This window comes from Malus domestica, chromosome 15 (genome assembly GCF_042453785.1).
Source record: "Malus domestica chromosome 15, GDT2T_hap1".
Lineage (NCBI taxonomy): Eukaryota > Viridiplantae > Streptophyta > Magnoliopsida > Rosales > Rosaceae > Malus > Malus domestica.
The window spans coordinates 2,757,000-2,783,757 of NC_091675.1; the positions used below are offsets into that span (position 1 = coordinate 2,757,000).

At 36.4% G+C, this 26,758-nt stretch overlaps 4 protein-coding genes and 2 long non-coding RNA genes across 8 annotated transcripts; 5 read left to right on the plus strand and 1 right to left on the minus strand.

The window, feature by feature from the left end:
• Positions 1-1,778: 1,778 nt before the first annotated feature.
• LOC139192456 (uncharacterized) lies at positions 1,779-2,928 on the minus strand. Its single transcript, XR_011576622.1, has 3 exons — positions 2,538-2,928; positions 2,156-2,428; positions 1,779-2,038 (listed from the first exon to the last, which is right to left on the minus strand). It is a non-coding gene; the product is annotated as an uncharacterized lncRNA (long non-coding RNA).
• Positions 2,929-3,167: 239 nt separating this feature from the next.
• LOC139192024 (uncharacterized) lies at positions 3,168-5,914 on the plus strand. Its single transcript, XR_011575786.1, has 5 exons — positions 3,168-3,411; positions 3,496-3,655; positions 3,761-3,829; positions 4,528-4,586; positions 5,537-5,914. It is a non-coding gene; the product is annotated as an uncharacterized lncRNA (long non-coding RNA).
• Positions 5,915-9,382: 3,468 nt separating this feature from the next.
• LOC114821733 (uncharacterized) lies at positions 9,383-11,364 on the plus strand. Of its 2 annotated transcripts, none has more exons than XM_029094934.2 (9): positions 9,383-9,529; positions 9,682-9,721; positions 9,850-9,901; positions 10,182-10,289; positions 10,423-10,509; positions 10,651-10,690; positions 10,783-10,836; positions 10,916-10,972; positions 11,058-11,364. In XM_029094934.2, exons 4-9 carry the CDS (start codon positions 10,282-10,284, stop codon positions 11,115-11,117), a joined length of 306 nt encoding a protein of 101 aa, XP_028950767.1. In that variant the 5' UTR covers positions 9,383-9,529; positions 9,682-9,721; positions 9,850-9,901; positions 10,182-10,281; the 3' UTR covers positions 11,118-11,364. The 2 variants fall into 2 exon arrangements, with proteins under 2 accessions (XP_028950767.1, XP_028950766.1); XM_029094933.2 differs by having other exon boundaries at positions 9,384-9,529; positions 10,182-10,351.
• A 1,115-nt stretch (positions 11,365-12,479) lies between these two features.
• On the plus strand, positions 12,480-15,056 carry LOC103442032 (protein POLAR-like 1). The gene is made up of 4 exons (XM_008380774.4): positions 12,480-13,166; positions 13,254-13,723; positions 13,813-14,168; positions 14,479-15,056. Exons 1-4 carry the CDS (start codon positions 12,737-12,739, stop codon positions 14,492-14,494), a joined length of 1,272 nt encoding a protein of 423 aa, XP_008378996.1. The 5' UTR covers positions 12,480-12,736; the 3' UTR covers positions 14,495-15,056.
• Positions 15,057-16,612: 1,556 nt separating this feature from the next.
• LOC103442043 (chorismate mutase 2) lies at positions 16,613-19,006 on the plus strand. The gene is made up of 5 exons (XM_008380785.4): positions 16,613-17,031; positions 17,340-17,426; positions 17,511-17,654; positions 18,382-18,474; positions 18,611-19,006. Exons 1-5 carry the CDS (start codon positions 16,819-16,821, stop codon positions 18,863-18,865), a joined length of 792 nt encoding a protein of 263 aa, XP_008379007.1. The 5' UTR covers positions 16,613-16,818; the 3' UTR covers positions 18,866-19,006.
• A 750-nt stretch (positions 19,007-19,756) lies between these two features.
• On the plus strand, positions 19,757-26,405 carry LOC103442053 (DNA-directed RNA polymerases IV and V subunit 2-like). 2 transcript variants are annotated; one of them, XM_008380798.4, is made up of 8 exons: positions 19,757-20,024; positions 20,296-20,793; positions 21,142-21,354; positions 21,586-22,481; positions 22,887-23,178; positions 23,887-24,837; positions 24,946-25,217; positions 25,703-26,405. In XM_008380798.4, exons 2-8 carry the CDS (start codon positions 20,308-20,310, stop codon positions 26,202-26,204), a joined length of 3,612 nt encoding a protein of 1,203 aa, XP_008379020.2. In that variant the 5' UTR covers positions 19,757-20,024; positions 20,296-20,307; the 3' UTR covers positions 26,205-26,405. The 2 variants fall into 2 exon arrangements, with proteins under 2 accessions (XP_008379020.2, XP_008379016.2); XM_008380794.4 differs by having other exon boundaries at positions 19,790-20,028.
• The last annotated feature ends 353 nt before the right edge of the window (positions 26,406-26,758 follow it).

The following is a 26,758-nucleotide window of genomic DNA, read 5'->3' on the forward strand; positions in this document are numbered from 1 at the left end:
GTGCTGTTGTTTTGGCTAGATTGGTCTTTGCCTTTGTGCGATGCATTTTGTAGTCTCGTCTGTCAACGGTGACTTGATGTGGTCTCGCTCTACCGCGATGACTTTATGTGGCCTCGTTATTCAACGATGACCATTGTAGCTGTTGGTATTGCTTTGTTGTGACTAGTGGCGGATCTAGGATTCTCACATTGGGTGGTCCTAACCACCCAATGTGTCCAAAAAAAGAAATAAACGATAAACTTACAAAAACTAAATAATAGTATTTTTCATTCATAAATCATGGTAAAAACAAAGCTAGGTCATCATGAATAAAATCCCTTCTTCTAATTTGTAAATACTTGTCACTTAGTACTACGGTCTAGTGGCATTCTTCTTCACTTGTAAGTGAGAGGTTTTAGGTTTAATTCTCGCCAAAGGCGAATTTGAACCACATTATTGCTATTCCATTATGAGGCTAAGCCCACCTCTTCTCTCTTAGTGTAGATAATATCAATTGTTAAAAAAAAAAATTGTAAATACTTTGATAACGTTTCACAATTTTACGAAAAAATTAAAAAAAATGATTTAGATGTAATTTACAAAATACGGGATTTTTGGCACATAAAATAGGATTCACAATAAAAACTGCGCCTTTGACCATTTCACCCAATAGAGATTTAACCAAAAAAAAAACCAAATAGAGATTATAAAAATTAAAAATAAAATAATAAGAAATAGAATAGTAGATGAGAAAGTGCTTTTTAAAAGCAATATTTTAGTAGCAATGGTAGGCCCATGTAGCAGATAAAAGAAGAAGAAAAAAGAGTTTCAGCCTTCTTCCTCGCGGGAAAGCTGCAACTCCTCTACCTCCTCCATGGATGCACTGCACCAGAATTTTGATTGTACCACGGTCCATCCATAACTATGTCATTTAACAAAATAAATTTCCTAGGCAGAGCCCATATAGTCCTAGGCGTGAATATGTCCTCCCTATTGTAATATTTGGAGGGTTCCAGAAGGATCTTCATAGGCGTTTTTCTAGCATCCAGGTGGTCCTAGGACCACCTTAGTCCCTATATGGATCCACCCTTGGTTGTGACTATCGTTTATTGTGACAGATTTGTACTAGTGACACTTCACTAGAAGAAAAAAGCTCATCTACCACGGTGGATGCCCGTGGTAGATTGCAATCTACCACGGACAATGTGCCCGTTATTAATCTGGATGTGATAAAAAGTCACAATTTCAACCACGAGCTATGGCCGTTGTCTAATATGATGCAACCACGGATTGTGCCCATGATAGATTGGAATCTAACACCACGTGCACTATAGCCATTGTGGATTCCAAATTGACCACAAACCATGCCCGTTATAAAACAATTCCCAAAAATAAAAAATAAAAAATATTCAATAAAAATTATATATAATATTTATATACAAATTGCATATTTACTACAATATAATGATTACATAAAAAACCACATATTCAAAATACAAATATTACAAGTTGTACACTAAAACTAACAACAAAACCAATGAGTTATACTAAGTGCCAAATAGGCCTCTAATAGCAAAGACATTGTTAATTGAAGACTACACATTTCTTTGAACACCTCCGAACAAAAGACTTGAGAGTGAAATACTGCCTCTAATGCTTGAGCTTCAGAAATTGATGCCTCTCTCTATCCATCTGTATAGACATAAGCCTATGGATGAAAATAGTAAATAGATAAACAAAACTTGAAGCTAAATTAACAAGTAAAAATTTAAATAGACGAATCTCTAATGGTCCACACATGACACCAAAAAATTAATCAATAAAAACTTGAACATTTATACAGAACTAATCTCAACAAGATTATGTAGTGCAAAACTAGCATTGCATTACAGAGAATGGATCAAATGTAGCCAAGAACTTAAATTACAATCATCAAATTTCTAAGATATTATTCCTATCCGCTCCACCTCTAAAGCTAGCATTTCTTCATTGCTTCGTTCCATCTCCCAATTGACCAAAGTCACTAGCTCATGATCAATTGCTTACACATTCAGGTTATCTAATGCACATAAACCAAACACAATATATAATTACCTGATTAAATTTAAAAAAAAATGGAAGAATTGAAATTTATAAACATTAAAACAATAAAATAAAAAAGATGAAGCTTAATTACCCCAAGTGAAAAGCAACCCATTTGATGCAGCAGAGGCGGTGTGCTCGCGGTCGCAAGCAATGTCCAGCTACGGCCAATTAGCCCTCGCTGTGCACCCAAAAAGCTCCAGAGAATTGCTTCGGGATCCTCAACCATTGCTCCTTCCCATTCCGACCGGTCTGCTCGAACTTGCAATATCCCCACACGTAAATCGTCTTCTTCATCGGAATGCTCACCGGCCGGTTGCGACCTAGAAGCTCATCAATGTCAATTTCCATAAATTCCCTTCACATACTGAACCACAAAGTTGCAAGTCAACAAATCTGACAAAAAATTAACAAATCTTAATCCAATTGAAGGAGAAAGTTGGGAGCTTCACAAAATGGCTTCTCTGTTTGGTTACCTGGGAAATGGAATAGTGGTGAATTGGGATTTTGTCGGTAGCCAAATAGAGAGAGAGAGAGAGAGAGAGAGAGACCTGAGGACTCAAAGTGGACGAGGAAGAAAACTGAAAAATGGTTGTCGTTGGTGAAATATTAAGAGAGAGAGAGATCTCCTGAGGACTCAAAGTGGACGAGGAAGAAAACTGAAAAATGGTTGTCGTTGGTGAAATGTTAAGAGAGAGAGAGAGGAGAATGACAAAGGTCGGTTTAATTTCTCACGATTTGAGGAAGGGGAGTTTTGCAGTTAGCTGATGGGATGAGATAAACCAAAAAATGAAATTTGAATCTCCTTTATATTTTGAAAAGCGGACGGGAGTGTTGTGAAATTTTCAAATTTCAAAGATGTTTGAAATTTTGCAAAATTCTTGTTCAGCCTCCTCTAGATTTTTTAGTTAAGTGTGTGTGATTCCATCACATATTATGTCCATGATAGATAACAAAAAGATGATGTAGATGTTAAGCATTGTCTGTCACAGCCCGTCCCGGAATTTTTAATTCCGAGGACATGAAATTACGGAAATGTCCCTAATACGTGACTAAGGTATAATTTTCACTTTGGTAATTAGAGTGGAGACTTAGACTTAAATTTTATGATGGAATTTTATGAAATTGGGATTGGATTGAACATGTGGGATCCCCACACCTCAAAACCCTCCCCAATTCCCGTATACTGTCATTCACTTTCTCTCTTCCTCAGACCTCACTCTCTCTCTCTCTCTCTTCCTCTCCGACGCTCAACCTCACCCAAAACCACCTAAAACATAAACAAACGTCCAAGATAAGACCACATTTGGACTCCTGGAACTTCCACGATCACGTAGACATCAATTTCAGGTAAGTTCTACTTCGGAAAACCCTAGTTTTCAAAGTACCCGTGAAATGGCACTGTTCATAAACTCTTAAATGGTGGTGTTTTAGCTTAAAACAAGATCACAGTGAGCTTTAGGATGTCCCAAGGAAGCTCGGAGTGCTTCGTTGGAAGTTTTTGGACGTAAGAACACGGAGATCGATAAGTTCAAAGTTTGGCCGGAGCTTTCGAGGCGTTTTCCGGCGAATCCCCGGCGAGTTAGGAGTTGAGGTAGGTATCAATCTCTTCGTCTCTTCAAGTACTACAACTTTCCTTTTTGTTTCACTCAATTTCGTTGAGTATTGAAGAAGTTATACTCATTTGAAAAATACTCAGTTTCCGGCAACCTCCGAGGCTTTCGAGGCAGTTTCCGGCCAAACCACGGAGAACTAGGTGTTGTGCAAGGTACCATTCTTTTTGTCTCTTCAAGGGCTACAACTTTCATTTTTGAATCACTTGATTTCGTTGAGAAATGACAAAGTTATGGCAATTTGAAAAACTGTCCAGAAAACAGCCGCCGGAAAAACCAGTCCGGCGACCCAAGGAAGAAGAAGGTGCTACAGTAAAAATAAAAAATAAAAATAAAATTATTTTAAAAATATGTCGACGTCCGTGACGTCGAGTAGATCACTGTGGTATATTCATATACCTAAATTGAACACCGTATGAGAAAGTTATTGAGGATTGTTGGTTAGGTGTTCAAATAACGTTTTATAGTTTTCACATTTAGGTGAAAATGTGAATTGATGATCCGACCGTTGGATCGTCACCAAACTTTGATACGTTGTAATACGTAATATTTGAGGATTATTGGAACTTACGGATTGGGAATCCGAGTTACGGATCTTCCGGAATTGGAATTGTAAGTCCATAATATAAAATGTTAACCGTCACTTAGTTTTGGAAATTGACGGAGATCCGACCGTTGGATGGTAATGAAATTTTAGGATGTTGTCCTAGAGGTATAATGTGGACCTCTGGAAGTTATGGATTTAAAATCTGAGTGGCAGATCTTCCGGATCGATCAACGTAGTGACGTATTTTATATAAGTTATATATTTTATCGATATGAATTCTGAGCCTGGATTTGATTACTATTCTAGGCGGCGATCGTCATGACGCCTTGATGTGTGGTGCTAGGGAGTTGTTGGACGAACTCCAGGTGAGTGGGCAGTTTTGTTTTCCGTATATATATATTTTTGACGTTTCCCAGAAATTGAATTGAAATGAAAATATGTTTAAAATGAAATGCATATGAGTTATGTGGAAAAACGGGAAGTGAAATACCATGCATAGAATTGATATGAAAAGTATATAGAAATGTGAGTTGAAATGCCATGCATGAATTAATATATGATGCATATGTATGAATTGGTGCGGTGGACGCACAGGTAAGAATTGATTTATGATGCATATGTATGAATTGGTGCGGTGGACGCACAGGTAAGAATTGATTTATGATGCATATGTATGAAATGGTGCGGTGGACGCACAGGTGAGTATTTATTTCTGTTATGATGATGTTGATGTATATTGAGCTCAAATCCTGCACCATAGTTTAGTGCTTATAGTATTCACCGCATCGCACGCTCGCCTTGGATCCAAGTAGATGCTAGTCGTACAGTCCACGCGGAGTGGGTACGACAGGCCAGTCGCGAGAGTGTTAGTGAGATTCCGACTGGTGGGTGACCTTAGATTATGTGCACAGATGATTTATGAGAAGCACTAGAGCGTAACTTGTGTGCAGAAGGCCGGACGGGTCACAGAGGTGACTCCGGCAGAGTGAGAGTGATAGATTTTGAGCTCTAGGTTCAACCGTACAGGGCCATTAGTAGAGGGCCTCCGGTTGATTACTTTCTTGCACCTGATATGATTATTGTTGATGCATCCATACTTAACTGTTGAATTAGACATGGCATGGCATGATTGATAAAGAAAAATGTTGAGATAGTAGTTATGAAGTTTTGAGAATATATATGTATATTTATATTTTACATTTATGGGAAAGTATACAGGTTTTACGGAGAGGGGTTACAACGTTTTGAGAAATGTTTGGATTTGGAAAAGAATTGTTTTACTGACCCACTCAATTTTGGTTTTGCGCCCCTCCAGGTTCAGGAATCACAAATGTGTGGTGACTACGAGGAATTCGACGGTGTTCTGACAGATTGGACAAAATTAGGACTCATCTTCGGGTGTATCAACTTAAATTGTATCTTAAAGCTTCCGTACTGTGCAAATGGTTACGTCACTCTCACGTGACGGCCAGCATGCCCTTCTTCAGGACGGGGTGTGTCATTGTCCATGATGGTTTTAGTATATTTATAACATTCAATTTTGCGCGTAGTCATTTACTGTTATTTTACAACGAGCTAAGATTTGTCCGTGATAAAAACTTGTTATTACTACGTGCTTATTATGCCCGTGGTAAATTTGTACTTTTTATAACGAGCTCATAAAGTTCGTGGTAAAATTGTCGTGGTAGATGAACTATTATGTTGTGCTTGTGAGCTTGGCGATTGTGTGTTCGTGCTTATGGTAGTCTACTAGGGGTTTACTCTTATTTGTGTGTTTGCGCAAATTCACTCCAGATCAATTTATTAGTCATTGAAGCATTGTACCTAATGTCACTCTTGTATTTGTTTGTATTGATTAATGAAATACCACACACTATCATTTCTTTTCAACGAAAAAAAAAAAACACGTGAAATTGAGATTACAACAACGTTCAAAATCACGACGGCTTACAGCGATGGTGGTGCTAGAGGTCGAATTCGTGTTCTTGGGCTGGTTTGTCCGTAATACTATGATTCGTGATGCAATACTTTGTAATGCAAACCCCACTATCTAGATTGCAATGTTTCTAACTTAAATCGTTAAATATACAAGGAAAATTTGTTGAAATGGTGAAATTATAAATCTAGTTACTTAAATTTTTTAATATTTAATCGATATGTAGTAAGTATTTGATTATGATCAATACAAAAGTTAGACTTCGTATATTATTATTTTCAACGTCAGAATGCACTATGCCTCAAACTTTCGAATGACGTCATTGAGCTTAACAAACTAATATATAATGCCTTTATTTTATTTTGCTAATGGATGAATATCTTATATTCGTTAGTAAACAAAGTACTTATAATGTAGATATAATTTATATGGCACTATAGATGAGTATTATCAATTTGGATTGGTTTACTTTTTTAGTTCAAGTCACACAAATGTAAAGTAATGTAGCAATCTTCTCGTTTGAGATATTTCGTTATATCTTATTGACTCTCATTCCCATCTTGTAATGTTGTTTGATGATCAAAATCGTCTACTTTATAGATTACTTTTCATCTAAATGAACTAAATTCTAAATCGTTTGGTCATCTAATTATTATCCAATAAATAGACGAACCATGTTTTCACTTAAACACTGAAGTTTTGACAATGTCAATTGAACAATTAAATGATTTTGCTTTGGTTGATTTTTTGCATAGTGGAAAGGTTATACAAATAATGGACAATTCTGGTCATCAAGCAACATTGCAAGATGATTAATAGAGCCGAGAAGGTTTAAGTTAGAAAGTTGCTAGCATTCCCCCAAGATGAATGCCTAACGATAGAGATCATACATTCTAAATCTGCAGTTAACAAAAACTAAAGTATAAAATATAAATATTCATACAATTTGAAAACAAAGAATATAAATATTCATACAATTTGAAAACAAAGTATTTACATTAGCTTAATGTTCATATTGCATAGTTAATGAGGCATTAAAAAAAAAGAGTCAGCTGGTGACTTCGCTACGCTAGTCCATCATTTTGGGGTCCGGGATCAACCAAAAAGTCTACGTTGTTCCACACTGCCTGGACAAATGTGATAATACAACTTGTCATTTTGCTTCATTTTTTTAATTACTGTTTAAAGATGTTGGATTTTGTAATATTTGTCAACGTCAGTGACTTGTTACCGTTAAATCCAATCACCATAAAACAAAACTGAGTGACGCCATGGAAATTATTTAGTTAAGAGGAACTGTAATACTACAAAAATTTAACCTGAAGAATGAGAGGAAGCATACCAGATTGGTCAAACATAAACATTTTTCCAACTAATATTCATTGACCAACAAAAAAAGCACGGATTATATTTTTTAAACGGAACATAATTACGGATTTTCAATCATTTGGATGTCCACAATTCCGACCAAAATCCGTAAATTTGTACATGGATATAAGATAATTAAAATTAAGACAACTAATCAAATAATTGAGGAGCACTCTAATAGATTTTCATTATTTGGTTGGCCGTATGTCGTTATCACGACGAACATGTTGCACAAAACTTGGGGCGACAAAGCAATAGCTCAAAACCTAAAAAGTAAACCAATTATTTGTATTTTTCAAGACTTTAATATGAAATGGAGACGTTAAAGTAGCGGTGTTCAAAATTATTCGTGCAATGCTTTATGAATGTAGGTTCATGGTACTTGAATATCTTAGAATATATGGTGTTGAGTTTCTACCTATACGTTTCAAGTTTGAAACTTTCGCTTCCTCTCAATAATAATAATAAAATAAATAAAAATGGTAATTGAATTTTTAATAAAAATTTTGACGTACTTCTAATAAATTGCTTATAAGAAAAAACGCTTTATTGAAGAAAATTGCTTCTAAATCAAGCATGTAACGTGAGTCCATGGTGATATATATAGGGTATTGCTTTTTCATTTATGGTCGTAAGATCAAATAAATTAAAAAGAATCAAATAACAAAAATTAATAAAGGTTGTGTGGAAGTAGCATCCAATATATATATATATATATATATATGTGTGTGTGTGTGTGTGTGTGTGTAGGGGCGCAACTTGGGTTGGGCCAATCAAAACCCGTCCATGTCCAATCAGATTTTAAACCCGAACAAGTGGATTTTTTTTTAGTTATAACCCGTCCGAATCCAACCGAATTTTAACTCGTGCATTAATTGAGTTAAGTTGGGTTGATCATTTGCCTGTCCATCCTCAACTTAACCCAACCCGACTAACCAAACCTAATATAACCAGATTGTAACTCATATCAATTAATGCTCATACTGCACCTAAGTGAGCTAAGTCCAAAAACCAATGCACTTTCCAATATTTTTTTGGGAGTTTTAACAAAACACTTCCAGTACTGTTCACTTTTAACGAAAAACCACATTTATACATTTCCCTGGTACTATTCACTATACTTATAAAAATGACTTTTCATTAAAAGAGAATTTTTTTTGGATTTTTCGTTAGTTTTTTTTAAAAAATAAATTATCCTTTATAATTACTTAAGCTTTTTAGGAATAAGAGACTTTGATTAGTCTTCCCATATTTGTAGTCTCTAAATTCTAAAGCTTTATCTATATATATAAAGGGAGAGCCCCAATTTGGTGAAACATTCCAAAATACCAAGAATATCCCTATGTTTCCTTCACAATCAAAAACCAAAAATCTAAAAAAGGAGGACAAACTGGTAAAAAACTTATAACCGAACATAAAACTGTATTGAAGGAAAAAACTAAATTTTTACTAAAAATTGAGAGCAAGAAATACAAAAAAAAAAAAAAAAAAAAGGAAATTAAACCGAATACTGGTAAAACAAGTCCACGTAATTGATAATTGACGAATGCAATGTTGGTAACTGGTCTTGATTTAAAAGAAAAGGTTGAAAACACAAAGAGACAGATGCAGTAAAAACACCAATAAAAAACAAAATAAAATTAAAAAATAGTGGAAACTGAGGAAAGAAACGTGGGAGAGAGACTGCTTTTTTCAAACTGCTTTCAGTTTTGCTCTCATGTTATTGCTAATGGAATAAAACAAAAAAGAAAATAAAAAGAGACCTAATACGTTTAGAATAGAACTGCTATTCAGCAGTTGCAGGCTTGAAGTGTGTGAAGGAAACAGTTTTGAAGAACGATAAACGCGAACGTGCATGAAAATAAAGCAAACGTGGGAGAGGAACCGGTTTTGCGGGACATGTAAATAAAACACGAAATAAAATAACCTCAAGATAACAAATTCAAAATGTTATGCTAGAGCCTGAAGGAGAAGATCAAATTGGCCAAAAACCAATAAGAACTGGTAGTTCTGTAGTTCTCAATTATTAAATTTGTGTGTTTTGTTCTCTATCAAAATGCTTCTTATTCCTTATTCTTCTCATGCATTTTCACAGGATTATTGAAAATTCTGCACGTTAATTGTAGTGGTTTGATTGTGGTTTTTGTTCTCTGCAGGTTTTTCTTCCCTTATCTTATCAAATAAATCAATTGATAGGTTAGGCTTTCATTTTTTTTATTTTTCTTCACGGGTTTTTGAAACGTATGTGCTATAGCTTTTGTGGTTAAAATCTTGGTGCTTTTTATTTCAATTTTCTTATTCTTTCTCTCTCCTTTTTGTTATAGGGTCAAGACGATTCTTTTAGGCTCCAAAGTTCAAAGGTTTGAGTAACATTGGGTAAATCTCAATCTAAATTTACCTTTTCAGTTTTTAGGTTTTTTTTATGGTTTATCTTTTAGGTGATGAATTTGATGCGGTCTACTGCAGCTTTCAGGATGTATATATGAGTTTGTATTTAGTATTTCTAAGTCAATTTTAGTTTTTTAAACTTCTTCCTTTGAAATTTTCATTGTGCGATTTTTTAATTTTGGTCAGATTATGAGTTTCAATTTTGATTATCTTGATGTCCTATACATGTGCTATGGAAATTAAAAAAATTATTTGTTTTCATTCTCAGGATATTTACAAGAATACCCACAAAAAAATGGAGAAGAAACTACCTATTGATAAGATCTCAAACAGACGTGTCTCTATTTTTACACCTGGTTGGGAGATATATGTCGAAGTAAAAACTATTGATCTAAGCCAACTGATTCTCAAAGATTGGAAAAAAAAGAAGCATGAGCAGTATGTATTCTAAATTCTTTATTAAATTTGTTACAAGAAATTCTAACATTATATGTACCTTCAATGTATAGGTGGCGCATGAAAAAGGCTGTAGAAGAATTAAAACCTTCAACAACTCCTCGCATCATACGAATTTGGAATAAAGTCCAACAAATTAGGTACAACACAATTTCTTACCTATTTATTTTTAATGGCATTGTCTATATCATTCTACAAATTAATTATCTCAAATTAAAAAATAAAAAAAAATCTACAAATTAATTATCTCGAATTATAAAAAAAACAATTTATGGGTGCAGGAAAAAGATTAATAGTGACCAAACAACTTTTCTAAATACGGTAAGTATTCTCTTATTTTCATACGGAAGTATACTATAAATTCAAATTGCATTCAATTTTCAAATAGAAATAAAATTGCATTTTTTTGTCAGTTTTATAAGCATCACACCCGTTTCAAAGTACAAAGGTTGAAGTACAAGATTAAGGTAACATTTCTTACTATTTAATTTTGTAAACATGATTACAATTTGTTACCTCAAACTTGACAAATTATATATCTTTCAGTATTCTAAAAGTAACTGGAGTAAAAGTATTGCCATCCGAAAATTGTCAAAGTTAAAGGTATTTAGGTTAAATTGCTTACAACCTTTATATTTGGGATTGTGCATTATAGTTAGACTTCTTATTTTATCATCATTGTTTGCAGATTAACCATGAAAATCTAAAGCATCAAGTGCAAGCAAATGGGTGGCAAGCATGGCTTTGATTTCACACGTATTTGATGCCAATGTATTTCTGTTTGGAAGTAATTCGTCTATATTTTCAAGCAGGGAAGAACCATTTGCACAATTATTGCCTTATATGTTGTTCATTACTATGATAGAACTCATTATATTCATGTTCTTTGTAATTCATATCATTTGATGTGTTAGAGATCAACGTGTTTGTGGACAGATGTATTCTAAATTTATTCATTAAAAGAACACAGAAGAACACAAAAGAAAAATGCAGAAATCAGGTTGTTCAAAATTTAAATTAATGTTGTTTTTTGCTTTAATAGTTTTAGTAAGCCTTTTAATACTTTTTGTTTACATTTAAAGCTATAATAGATACTCAATTTGATTTCTTATTCGCATGGGAAGAAGGATCAATGAAATTGGCAGTGTTCCAATTAATCCAACCAGTTCTCTTCAGTTTTGCTTCTTCATTGTTTATACAAATAGATGGTGATGAATTTTAGGGTGAAAATCTTTTTCAAAACAGATTCTTTTCCTACAATCGAATTTTTTATTGGGTTAGTAATTCATGTTTTCAATTTTCATTCTCTCTCCATTTTCAGTTTTAATCACATATTTGCATTCAATTAATTTTTAAATAATATTTAGGAATTCTTTGGAGATGATTGAAAATAATAAGAAATTGTTGTGAATGACCCACACCCACAATTTATAAAGTAACCACTTAAGAAATATAAGAATATTTAAAATAACACATTTGTGGGGCGCGTAGCGCCCGTGATGCAAAAATGCCTCTCGCACGCACGTTAGTACGTGCAGAGAGGCTAGTAGTAGATGAATTTATGAAATTAAAGTTAGCTAGCTTTGATGCTACTTGGCTTAATTTTTTTAGGGCTTATTGGAAACTAAGTTGTTACAAGATTAAACTTAAAAAATTGTGCAACCCGAAATCAACCCAAGTAAACCATAACCCAATTAAACATGAGCCCAAATAAACCATAATGAAACTCAACCCGAACTGAATTGTAAAAGTTGAGTTAGGATTGTGTTTACCTTCCAACCCACCTGAGTTGCACCCTATATATGTGTATGTATCGATCAAATTGGAGTAGTGTTTAACTTTTTTCTCCAACCATGTGGATGGAATAGTTGTGATTTGTGAAGGTTGTATCAATTCATATGGTTTAGTTTTCTATTAATTTTATTCATTTAGAAATAGTTTTTGTTTGTTTGTTGGATTTGTAATAAATTAATTAGCTAATGACCAGGAATTATCATGACGTGAATTTTGTACTTGTGGAATTGTTGTCAAACGCGGCAACCATCATTTCATATACTTTAATCAAAATAATTCCTAATAATTAAAAAAAAAAAAAAACACACACACACACACACATTTCAAATCTTAAAAGTTTTATTTTAAATTTTTGGGTATGAAATCCGTCCCTGATAATCATAATTTTCAAAATTACCAATTTTATTATCAGAATTGGAAATCTTATAAACCCTAGGGACGTTTGCAGCCTCCTGACGCCATGGATGAGCTTCCCTCCATTTTTCACCACATTTGAATCTCTCTCTCTCTCTCTTTCTCTCTCCTCACTTTCTCTCTCTACACACTGTTACTGGTTCGTCGCATTTAATTCAGATGAGGAAGAAGAAGAAGGACGACCACGATCCCTTCTTTAAAACCCTAAACATTCTCCCGCCTTTCCGTTACTCCAAGACCCGCCACATCCGCATCGCCGACATTCTCGTTGATGAAGAATTGGGATCCGAAACCGACGGCTACGATTGCTCCGGAGACTGCAATATGGTTGGACACCCGCCCCACCTCCCCGAGGACAACGACGACGACGACGACGGATTCATGGCCTTACAGTGGTCCTCCCCGCGCCGTATCATTTCCCGATGGTTGTCGACTCTGAAGCAAGGCAAACGGAGGCGATGCGAGGCCGTACGGAGCCAGAAGAGACCGAAAGAGGTTGCAACGACGGAGAGGGAGACTGGAGACGAGTCAACGCACGCCACCTGTTCGACGAATGGATTGAACGGCGGTGGCGAGGAAACAGAACCAAGTAAGCAAATCAGAATTTGAGTTTCTTGATATAATTGTCGAGTTTTTGAAGATTTTAGTACTAATTATTGAATTTTGTAAAATCCAGGACAGATTGTGAAAGATGTGAGCTCAGTCAATTTGGGAGTTGCGTGCGGTTTGGTGTATCTGATCGTCGCCAGTAAAAATGAGCTTGCAAAGACGGCGGAGTTGAGGGCGGAGATGGAGCAGTTGCTTCAAAATGCAAAAGAGGAATTGCAGAGCACGAATTCGCGTTTCGATTCCAGGCCGGTGGAGTCGAATGAGATGAATTTTGCTTCTTCCACAACCGATCTCCAACAGGCTTCGAGTTCGAGCTCTGAGAGCCAGTTTTCGCTTCAATCTGGCATGGTCCGGGAAGTGTGCTCGGAATATGTTAGAAATGGAGAAGGAGAAGTAGAAAGGGATAAATGCGTGAAGGGAATGGATCAACTCGAGGCAGAGCTTGAAGCGGAGTTGGAACGATTGCAGCTCCGTTTAGAATTGGATTCGGATAATCATTCATCCATTTCAAACTACACGCAGCAGCGAAGATTAAAGGTACGGAGTGATTTATCATTGATTGAATTCAACTGATGTTTTGATTGATTAATCTTATGAAACAAATGCTTGAATGTGAAAAATTACAGCCTGTTCAAGACACAGCTCATGGAACAGGCGATGATGGTACCTCAGATTTTGGAGAAGAAATGGACACTCATGAAGCAGAACCAGCAGATTATAACGAAATGCCCTGCGACTTCGGAGTACCTGCACTCGAACTCGAGAGAAGGCTGCACGAACTGCTGGAAGCGAGTCAGGAAGAAAGGATAAAGGAACTCGAAGTTGCATTAGAGTACATGAAGGGCAAGCTTCAGGAGAAGGAAATGGAGGTTTCGTGGTGGAGACAAAATGCGTCTGCAGCACTAACATCGCACCACCATCTAGATCCTTCATCGTCGGGTGCTTCCCAGCACAGTTCGGAGAGTACATTTCACTTGTTTAGGTGAGAAAACCAAACTGTACAGTTGCTTTTGAATTCTGTTACCAATTGGCATTGTTAAAAAGTGTTGTCTATGTTTTGGTTCTGCTTTTTACATATCTTGTGCATCCTTGTTCTCTCAATCAAAACTCCAGAGCTTGCAAAATTGTATATTGAAAAACCATTGGGAAATTGATTGTTTTCGGTTTAACCGTTTAAGTTGCTATTTGACTCGTGTTAGATTTTTCATGTCACCCGAAAAAATGTGGTGATTCAGCTAGAGACGGGCTTCGCGAATGTAATGTCACTTTTATTTTATGCGTATCTTGTACAGGGTAATTATCGCATAATGCGAAGGTATTTCTGCTTCGAAGCCATAAACCCAATTAATAGCATAGCATCCAGAAAGAGTAAGGATACCAGAGCCACCAGTAGCAAAGGGTGAGGTTGAATAAACTGGTTTGTGGTTACTATCATAGGTGAGTCTTCTTACCGACGGCAGTAACACCAAAGGACGATTTGAGGCATCCTACGGATGAAGGATGAAAATTTGCTCAGCCAGGTGATACCAAGAGGCTGTTTAGAGTAGTTTCTGAAGTCTTTAGTTTGCCCTGAAAACTGTGTTTTCTCGAGGCGTTTTCTTCGAACACAAGCAATTCATGTGTTTTCCTGAGGCCTTTTCTTCGAACACAAGCAATCAATTTTGTCTTCTCTACACGCTGCTGCTGCAAGTAATGCAATTGGATGTGAAAGGACGCATATGTTGTTTGGGCTTTGGACACTACTGTTTTTTTATTTATTTTTTTTTTTGTCAGAAGGTATTAGGGACGGTGGTATGAAGTACAAAATTTCGGTGCAAGTATATACGATATGAACTATTTGAGCTACAAACTCTTTAAAAACACTATAATATTTGAACCGGTGTTCATCCAATTGGGAATAACATTTGTTATGAGTAGTTGGTGGATTGTACAGTCGGTTAACTGACCATTCCCATCAAACAACTATGAAGATTTATTCCACATTGAAAATTTGTTTGAAAGTAAATTTTAAAAATTAGAGACCAGTTGATGTCACACATGCTGTGACATAGACATCGTCTTAGTTTCAAATCTGAGATTTCAGTTTCACACTACATCATCTTTAGCAGTTGGGAAGTAAATGGATTTAAAATGTGACTTAGCTTACAAACAACACATGTAATATAATTTGGGTCTATAATATTAAGGTTTATGGTGGTACAATAATTGGATGATTTCGTTTAGAAGCTTCCCCCAATATATAATTTCTATGACACCGTCATATCGTCATTTTAATGTCTTGTGCAATGATAAAATTATGTACATGAATTTCTCTTTACGTTACGTGGTGATATTATGTCAACTACATAGTGATATATGTGTCAAGAGTATTTTTAAAAAGAGTTAGTAAAATTTTTCTTTAAAATTGTCCTTTGCTAACTCATTTGGTGTTTTTTTTGTTTCCTTAAAATTTTGTAACTCCAACCTGCTATTCAACTAATTCTTCAAGTTTTATCGTTCACTTTACAATATCTTAACTTTGTTTTATTTTGCGGTGTCTAAATTTTATTTTGAAACACTTTATTAAAATCTCTCCCCCATATTTGATTACATTAAAAAATCTCTCGATAGTGTTCTGATCATTGTGTTCCACGTTTTTATTTTATTTTTGAGTTTTTATCACAAGTAATATCCGAAGTTGACTTATACCATCATGATGATCCTTGAAAATAAAAATTAGTCAATGTAGTATCTAAATATGAGTCTCGCAAATTAATGTAGTATTTTCGAATTTCGTTAAACTATCTGTTAATATGCTGATATGACACATATGTGGACTTATAAGTTTATTAAATGTTGCCATATGTATGCAATATTTAATAGACTGGTAAGTACACATATGTGCCATATCAACATATTAACATATATTTTGATGAAATTTTAACGAAAATACTACATTAATTTGCGACAATCATATTCAAAGACTACCTTAATTGGTTTTCATTTTTAAAGATCATCATCATGATAATATGAGTCGATTTAGATTACGGGAAGAATTCTTTTTTATTTTGTTATGGATTGAATATCTGACTTCTTGCTGACTCTACATATCCGTTGGTTGGAGAGATTTTTCAGTGTGACTGGTACATAGGGTGGTATACTAAGTGTCACTAAACAAATAGTGAGATATTTATGCTAAAAAGTTAATAACTTAAAAAATAAAATTTCTTATAATTCATATTAAAATATGCGGTGTACCACCTGGTTCCATTATAACTAAAACTTTCTTCAATGATTGACGTCGACGGTTAAAATTCGGTGAACCCGCGTGAGACCTTTGCAGCTGGCCCCCACTAACCGAGAAATCCGCCGTGCAATCACGTCGCGACACGTTATGGCTGGATTCCCACGCCGAGCCTAAACACGTCACCGTGTTTACGCACGTGGTCCCCCACCCCCTCCCGCTCTGTTATTCCGTCCGCTTAAAAAACCCTCCACCACCACCTCCTCCCTCTCATTCCCACTAAGCAAAGATTCCAAATTTTCCTTTCTTTCCGCTCTTTCTAACTTTCTGTTTGTTTCCCGAGAAAATCACCCTAGAAAAAAAAAAAAGTGTGCTGTCCACAGTTTCCCTACATTTTATACACATTGAAATGGCCGCTGAATCGAACTCCAAGAGTGATATTTTGACGCTCGAGAAAGTGAGAGAGGCATTGATTAAACAAGAAGACACCATAATTTCCCGGCTGATTCAGAGAGCAAACTTCCCTTTGAATTCTCCGGCGTACGACGAAGGAAAGTTTCCATCTTTTCCTGGTTCTCTCCTTCAATTCGTTGTCAAGGAGACAGAAGCCCTCCAATCCAAGGTAATTATACTCATTTTGCATTTCGATAATCTCCGTCTCGAGATTAGTTTCCGAGAAACTGGGATATCACGGTGACGGTATTTTTAATTCAATTTCAATCGTGCATTGTCGTGCGATTAAAACAATGATAGTACCTAATTGGCTTGAATATCACTTTGTGACGTGATATCCCGCAAGTTTCTCTCTCGGATTCTTCGTAATCACGTGGATTGTTTTGTTTTGTCCGATCTTGTTCTGTACATTTTGGGAACATCCGAGCTCACAATGATTATTTATGTCTGTCACTAACGTTATCTCTTGATTAACAGGTTGGTCGGTATGAAAATCCAGAAGAACATCCGTTTTTCCCGAAAAGTTTACCCCTTTCGTTGCTACCGCCTCCGGCAAATCCACCGGTGATTGGATTTACCCAGAAAGTTTAATTCTTTCGTTTGAATGTTATAATTTTTGGGAAAATAATTGGGTTAAATTTTGTATAGGTATTGCATCCTGCTGCAGGTTCGATTAACATAAACGAAAAGATTTGGGAGTTCTATTTCGACGAATTGCTTCCTCTGTTTGCTGCCCCCGGCGACGATGGAAGCTATGCATCAGCTGCTTCTAGTGATCTTGACTGCTTACAGGTACATTTGATTTTTAATTATTTTTTGTGTAGGAATAATATAAGGAAAATTAAAGAAAATTGTTAGAAAATTTTGAATTTTAACGAAAAAGACAAAATAAAGGTAAATTGAATAGTATCAAGATTGACTTTTTAGTGTTAAAATGTGATTTTTCGTTAAAGCTTTTAATAATATAATGCTATTGCGGTTGGTGAAGTGTTTGTGCCACTAATGTTTAGTTTGTAAAGTGATTCTCAAGTACGGAAGCACTTATGTTCATGTTTATAAGCTCGAATTAGATTCCATCCGGATCCACTTTGTGGGTATTCTAAGAATCTTCACATTTTAGTCATTTATTATGTATCGTGCGGTTAAAAATTATCTAATTTTTTATTTTAAATTAAACACAAATAGTATCTGATAAAAACTAATCGTACGATGTACAACTATAATACGAGGATCTCTAGAATCTCTACAAAGTGGATTCGGAGATGATCATTTTCCCTTATGTAAAAGCACTTGTACTTTTGTAAAAGTACATCTCGGTTGTTATCTAAAAAAACAATCATACTTTTCATGCCTAACTCATGAGTGCTTTGTAAAAGCACTTTTCAAACTCACATGTTACATATTGTAAGATTTGTTTAAGAATGCATCTAGAAAGAAGCAGTTACTGCTTCAAATTCTCAATTCAAATTAACTGACCGCATATGTATTTCCATTGAACTGAATGTCATTTCACCTGCAGGCCATCTCTAGACGGATTCATTACGGATACTATGTAGCCGAGGTTAAATTCAAGGGTTCCCCTCAAGACTACGAACCAGCAATTCGCGATCAGGTTAGTTGGTTGATTGTAATTTAACAAGTGGAAGTTGAGCTTGGCGTATTTTACACATTGACCGCTTGTGAATTACCTTTTGGGAAGTGTTTTGTTGAGCAGAAAATTAAATGAAATTAGGGTTTGAATTTTTCAGGATAGGGACGGTTTGATGAAATTGTTGACATTTGTGGATGTGGAAGAGATGGTGAAGAAACGAGTTGCGAAGAAGGCAAAGGTGTTAGGGCAAGAAGTAAGCCTAGTTGACAATGCCAATGCTAAAACCGACAAACACAACGCAAGTGAAAAATACAAGGTTGATCCGTCGGTAGTTTCTCGCCTCTACGAAGAATGGATAATGCCGCTCACGAAGCTTGTTCAAGTTGAGTATCTCCTTCGCCGCCTAGACTAGATTCAAAGTGTGATGAATTTTTTTTGTGTTCAAAATCTTGTAGTGATGAAGGGTTCAGGTTTGAACTTTTTATTGTCTTACGGCGTCATTCATTCTCGGACTGATGACATGGTTAAATAATAATACTAAGTCCGTAATGTATCCTTGTGTGTTTGGAGATGTGTATTTACCATTTTAACTAGCAAGAATTACAGAAGGAATCATACCCGTATTTTACCAATGAAACGTTCTAAAGAGACTAAATTTTAGATCAATCTTTTATAGACTACATGATGTAGTAGTTGATGATTGAGTTTCATTTTATATAATTAAAAAAAAAGAGGCCCAACAACATGATGTGGCAAATTTAACCAGGATTTTAAGGGAACGAATCATGAATTTTACACTATGTTTGGATGAAAAAATTTAAGATTACTAAGAAATTTTAAAATGATGGTAATTGAAATGACGAGATTTTATTCTCTAGAATTTGTGAATTTTCTTGTTTGGTTAACCTAAAAGAACAATGAAATTGAATACAGAATTTGTTATTTTTAAACTCTCAATCATAAAAATTGGGAAATGACACCTATTTACATGAAATTTAAACTTGAGAATCGGAGGTCTCAAATTCCAAGTTTTTTTCCACGCGAAAATTCTAAATTTTTATGTTTATGAATCCAAACAAAAGAATTGGTGCATGTCAATTTATAAATTCCGACTTTTATTCAAATTTCAAATTTATTTCCTTTATCCAAATATAATGTTAGAATGCAAAACGAAAATATTTTTGTTTCAGAAAAAGGCATTACCCAAAAATAAGGCTAATTAATAGGGTTGCTACTTTTTCCAAACTTGGCTCATTTTCCACGGCCCGTTATAAGAAAGCCCAAACCATTTCCCCAGTACGTCGTCGTCGTGACTCGGAAGCGGAAAAATAATAATTAATACTACGAAAATGGAGGAGCTGAGAGCTCAGTAGTCACTACTGCTGACTGGTACGTTACAACAATCCAAAACTCTCCTCTCTTTCTTCTCAACGCAGCGAGTGAGAGATTGAAAAAAAATCCCCAAAAATCTGACATGCATTGCTTGTAAACCCTAATTTTGGAGAGTTCGAAGCCAACACTTCTACTGTCAGGGGTTTTAGGGTTCATTTTTCACTCCGATCGAGCTCACTGTAAGTACGTATTCATCTCTCTGTTTACAATTATATAATATAATTAATTTTCTCTTTGTTATTTTTCCGGCCATGAGTTTCTTCTAGAAGCAGAGCTGTTTGATGATAAATTTGTGAATTTATCTGTTTTATTTTTGAATTTTTGAGCATTTCTGGAGGAATTCACGTTTTTTTTTTATGTGTTTAGTGAGGTAGGGTTTAAGCTTTTTTAAGTTTGCTAATTTGATATTATATAACTTGTTCATCATATTATGCTTTGCTTAATTGACAGATTTTGGATCCAATGGGGGCGTCGTCGGATGCCAAGGGAGATATCGGTATGAGCAGCAAGGGAGAAAGTTTTACAAATGGTGTTGACATGGACATCGACGATAGTGACTATGATGATGAACACGATTACTCGACTAGCCTTAACGACCTGGGGGAAGGACTTCTGAAGAATTTCTGCAAGGAGGCAGCAACATCATTCTTCAACGAGTATGGCCTCATTAGTCATCAAATCAACTCATACAACGACTTCATAAAAAATGGCATACAAAGGGTCTTCAGTTCTTTTGGTGAGATTGTAGTTGAGCCTGGCTATGACCCGTCGAAGAAGGGAGATAACGAATGGCGCTATGCTTTAGTGAAGTTTGGGACTGTTACCCTTGGCAGGCCAAGTTTTTGGGGTGGTTCTGACAATGATAAGGAGTATAATATGTTGCCTAGGCATGCTCGACTTCAGAACATGACGTACTGCTCTAAGATGAAAGTGAATATCACCGTCGAGGTAAATGAATTTGATAATTAAGTTAAGTAGATGCATGAAATTAATTTTAGTGCAGTTCTGATGTCTCATTTTGACATTTTTTCATGATGTGGATGGTCCAACTTATCTAGTTATGATTTCGAGCTCTAATTCGCAAAAGTATTGAATTTTACTTGACATACTATAATTACAAATCATGATACCATAGTTTGATTTATCATGCAGCTGTATCATATAATATGGCGGGTGTCCTTTTTGTGTAGTTTCTATCTTGACAACCAATTTGGAAGATAATAATCTTAAAATATTTCTTTTTTTCTCCCCATTTCATAATGTCTCATAATATATGGAATATTTGTAATCTGTCAGGTATATAATCAACGACTTGTCAGTAGCGATAAGTTTAAGACTGGAAAAGAACGATTTCTTGACAAGGAAATTTTAAGTACAGATACCAGAGACATTACAGTTGGTAGTGTCCCTGTGATGGTGAAGTCCGACTTATGCTGGATGAAGGACGTTGAGAAAGGTGACTGTGATTTTGATCATGGAGGCTATTTTATAATCAAGGGTGCAGAGAAGGTGAGCCCAATAATTACTTTAATTTCTGACATGCAGATGACTCATTATTTCTGATTGCATATGAAGTTTGCAGATGATCTAAGTGTAGAAATGACAGTTTATCACTTTTCTGGATTTTTGTTTGTTCAATGCTACTTAGTGGATTTAAAATTGTTTAATGGGACCCTGCTATGCAATGTAATGTTTCTTTTCTTACGCAGTTTTAGTGACATTTGTATGATGTAAATGCAGACCTTTATTGCACAAGAACAGAGTTGTCTGAAGAAACTTCTCATCACAAATAATCAGGGTCTGACGGTAGCATATAGGTCAGAGGTGAAGAGGCATAGGTTAATAATTAGACTAGTCGGAATTTCTAAACTTGAAAACATTGAAGGAGTAGAGAAAGTCCTTACCGTTTACTTCATGTCGACAGAAATCCCTGTGTGGGTGTGGTTTTTTGCGCTTGGCGTTTCATCGGATAGAGAAGTTATTGATCTGATTGATTATGGTAGTGAAGATGCCAGCATTTTGAACATACTTTTTGCCTCAATTCGCGATGCCGATAAAGCTACTGAAAAAGTGGATGGGGGCTTCCGTAGGGGGAAGAATGCCCTCAAATATGTGGATGATGTGATAAAGAAAACTGCATTTCCACCTGGGGAAAGCATCGAAGAGTGCATTAGCTTGTATCTTTTTCCCAATCTCAGAGGCCTAAAGCAAAAGGCTCGCTTTCTTGGGTATATGGTGAAGTCCCTGTTACAAGCCTCCGCTGGTCGCAGGAAATGCGACAATAGGGATGACTTTAGGAACAAGAGGTTGGACTTGGCAGGTGAGCTTCTCGAACGAGAGCTAAAGGCGCATATTGGACATGCAAGGCGGCGCATGGCAAAGGCCTTGCAGAGAGACCTCTACGGTGATCGGGTTGTGCGGCCAATTGAACACTACCTAGATGCCTCCATAGTTACTAATGGCATCTCGAGAGCATTCTCAACTGGAGCATGGTGTCATCCCTTCAAGAGAATGGAGAGGATGTCTGGTGTAGTGGCTAATGTTGGGCGAGCGAATCCGCTGCAGACAATGATTGATATGCGGAAGACAAGGCAGCAGGTTCAATATACAGGGAAGGTTGGAGATGCAAGATACCCGTGAGTAACTTTGAACTTCTCTCAACTTTTGTCTCCTGCTGTCGTGCAATAGCTTTATCCTAGTCGGCGGTTCAAAGAATATAGCTTTAGCTTAAAAATGCTCTGCTCATAGATATTTGTTTCTTTCTTTTTTTTCAGCTTAAAGTTCTTCTTTACATTATTAGAACCTTTGTTATTCCATTCTATACATCAACACCAAAAACACATTTAGTTCTTTTTTGTTGTAAATGAGTTTAGATTTCATTGGGATGAAATTATTTACTGTAAGCTGTTTGCCATTCTCTTACTAACTACATGCTCTAATAAATATCTGCTGCACTAAATCCTTGGGGGCTTTACTGCTTTTTTGTTTGTGAGATATTTGGACAAATTGAAATTGTGGCTTACTGAACCTTGTGGATGCAGGCATCCTTCTCACTGGGGGAAAGTTTGCTTTCTCTCAACCCCAGATGGTGAGAATTGTGGGCTTGTAAAAAATTTGGCCACCACTGGATTAGTAAGTACGAATGTATTGGAATCTCTACTACCTGAATTGTCTCTCTGTGGAATGGAGAAATTGGTGGATGATACTTCTACCTCACTGCAAGGGAAGCTCAAAGTTTTTCTGAATGGGGACTGGGTTGGAGTTTGTGAAGATTCCCTCTCATTTGTCTCGGAACTCAGGAGGATGCGACGTAGGAAAAAGTTGCCACCTCAGGTTTTCTCTTGTTCAATCCCATTGATGAGTTTCAAATTTCAAATTGCTTTGGTCTTGTTATGATGGCCATAATTTCTTTTTGCTTCAGTTTAGGCAGACATTTGAATTACACTGTAAAGATGACCTTCAGACAATAATCTTGTACTACAACTTTAGGAGCATTGTTGATCACAGTATTTTGTGTTTTAGTATAACCTTTTTCATTTTTTGGTTGGTCTCTTGAGTACAAGTTTATACATCATAATTGTATATTATTTGATTCCCAAGAAGCTAGCCGGTGTTGAATGCTTTCCTGATCTATTTGCACTTGCTTTATTAAGTTGGTTGTTATTTCCTTCCTGTTTGATACTTCTGTCCTTTAATTAGGGATTTTAATTTGCTCATTCTTTGCTTATAAGTAGTCAATCTTTATGTAATTCTCAAAGTTTTAGTTTACCTGCTAATTCTGTAATAGTTTTAATTAGTAGTAAGCAGATAGATGATGGATGTCTGCGTTATTGGAAAAAATTTAGTTTAACTGCTCTTCATACAACGGGTTTTTTTTTTTTTTTTTTTTTCACTAGTAAGCAACATGCACTTTTGATGCATATCTCAGTTATTAGAATCAGTTCATATCACCCGCTATTTATACAGTTATTTTCCTTCACTAATAAGAAATTAGCATGCATTTTTATGATGGATACCTAACACTGGTCGATTTTGTCTTAGGTGGAAATCAAAAGAGATGAAAAGCAAGGAGAAGTACGAGTATATTCTGATGCTGGAAGGATCCTACGCCCTCTCTTGGTAGTTGAGAATTTGAACAAGATAAAAGCATTTAAAGGGGGAAAGTATCCGTTCCAGTATTTTCTTGACAAAGGAATAATCGATCTTATTGGAGCTGAAGAAGAGGAAGACTGTAGTACTGCATGGGGCATTAAATATCTGTTTATGGAAGAAAAGGGAAAATCAGCTGTAAAGTACACACACTGTGAGCTGGACATGTCATTCCTGTTGGGTTTAAGCTGTAGCATTATCCCATTTGCGAATCATGACCATGCAAGGAGGGTCCTCTACCAGGCCCAGAAGCACTCGGCGCAGGCTATTGGGTTTTCTACCACAAATCCTAACCTTCGAGTGGATACGCTGTCTCACCAACTGCACTATCCCCAGAGGCCACTTTTTCAGACAATGACGTCGGACTGCCTTGGCAAACCAGGACACCAACTGGGTCAAAACAGAGTTTTGCCAAAGCCCGAATTGCACAATGGTCAGAATGCGATTGTGGCAGTCAATGTTCACTTGGGATTCAACCAAGAGGATAGCATAGTAATGAACCGGGCATCATTGGAACGTGGTATGTTCCGATCTGAGCATATCAGAAGTTACAAGGCTGAGGTTGACAACAAGGACTCCCTGGAAAAAAGGCGGAAGCCTGATGATTGTGTCAATTTTGGCAAGATGCAGAGCAAGTTTGGCCGTGTTGACAATCTCGATGAGGACGGCTTTCCATATGTCGGTGCAAACTTGCAGAGTGGTGATATCATCATCGGGAGGTGCAGTGAATCAGGAGCTGATCATAGCATCAAACTGAAGCACACCGAAAGGGGAATGGTTCAGAAGGTTGTGCTTTCTTCTAATGATGACGGAAAGAACTTTGCTGTTGTTTCAATGAGACAGGTAAATCTGACAGTGAAATAATTTCTTTTAAGGCGGCATGCCTATTGTTTCTATTAAGTCCAGTTTAAGAATTTCCATTCACTAATTATATTGTAACTTTTTGAATAGGTTCGCTCACCGTGTCTTGGAGACAAGTTCTCGAGCATGCATGGGCAAAAGGGGGTTCTAGGTTTTCTGGAGTCCCAAGAGAACTTCCCTTTCACAGTACAGGGGATAGTTCCAGATATTGTTATAAATCCCCATGCATTTCCGTCAAGACAAACTCCTGGTCAACTCTTAGAAGCTGCTTTAGGGAAGGGAATCGCCTCTGGTGGTCAGAAGAGATATGCCACCCCGTTCTCTACTCTCTCTGTCGATGACATCGCAAAACAACTGCATAGGTAACCGTGTCGTTCTATTTCATGACTTATATACTTCCACTTCACTGTAAAACAGTCCATTTTAATTTCACATTCCACCCTGACATCTTTTTACTTCTCAGACTCTCAGCCCTGGCATTTTCTGTTGAAATTTCTCTCTCTGGACATTCAACGGGCAATTTAAGTGGCTTGCTAAAATTAGTCTGAGTTTTTACCGAATGTCTGTTGCTATATAAAAGAATGTTAAAATCTCTCTTCACTGGGTTGTCCTGAGTATGTGCCAGGGTACCCTGCATAACTTCACTCCCATGCTTTCCCTAAATGTTTCTGAGTACAATCATTTTGACCCTTCGTTTTTCAGTTATCGGTTCCATTTAAACTTTAGATGTTATTAGTTGGTAGGTCACATGTCTATGAATTGTTCTCGCATACAAGCAGATGGTCTTTCCTATTTTCCCCGTAGAATGGATTAGAGTTGTTAATGTGTCGTTTAATATCTATGTCAGGGCTGGATTTTCAAGATGCGGAAAAGAGAGAGTATACAGTGGTGGCACCGGTCAGATGGTTCGTTCCCTCATATTCATGGGCCCCACCTTTTATCAGCGTCTGATTCACATGTCTGAAGACAAAGTAAAGTTCCGGAACACTGGGCCAGTCCACCCTCTCACCCGTCAGCCAGTGGCAGATCGGAAGCGATTTGGAGGGATCAAGTTTGGAGAAATGGAACGTGACTGCCTAATAGCACACGGAGCTTCAGCAAACTTACATGAGCGCCTCTTCACTCTCAGTGACTCCTCCCAGGTGTATATCTGCCAGAAATGCGAACACGTAGCTAATGTGATCCAACGGTCAGTTGAAGGTGGACGTAAGATCAGGGGTCCGTACTGCCGGAATTGCAATTCTGCAGATGATCTTGTGAAGGCAAACGTCCCGTATGGAGCGAAGTTACTGTGCCAGGAGCTGTTCAGCATGGGGATCAGTTTGAAATACGAGACCCGGTTTTCTTAAGAGTGAAGGAGTAATTGTGGAATGGGGGAACCCTAAATCTGACTCATGAATATTTTGATTAGTATCAATCGGCAGCTTTAGTATATTTTGTTGCTACAACTTATTATTAGGACATTTGAAATTCTAAGGGTCTCTTTAGAGAATCTGAAAATGTGGGCTAGTCCACTTGATAAGGGCAATGTGCTTGCCCTCTTGCATTCAGGTTCAAATCTTCCGCCCCAAAAAATTTGATGGATCACTTGTTTGTTTGGATCACTTTACATTTGTATTTGAACAATCCAAACTTATTCTTTAGGTCCCAAAAATCATTTTTACGAAAAATCACTAAAATCGAAAATTATACGATCGTTAAATCAAATGGTGTTCATTTTAGTTTCTTTGAATGACTGTATTCGTCAGTACTTATCATTAGAATTGGATGCCTTAATGGTTTCAGATTTATTTAATTTCTTGCGAGTACGATCGGAATGAATTCGGGAGTAATCCTCAAAGTGTTCTTCAAATAAGATTATTTGAAGAATCACTCAATGGAAGGGGACTTTATGCAAAACTTA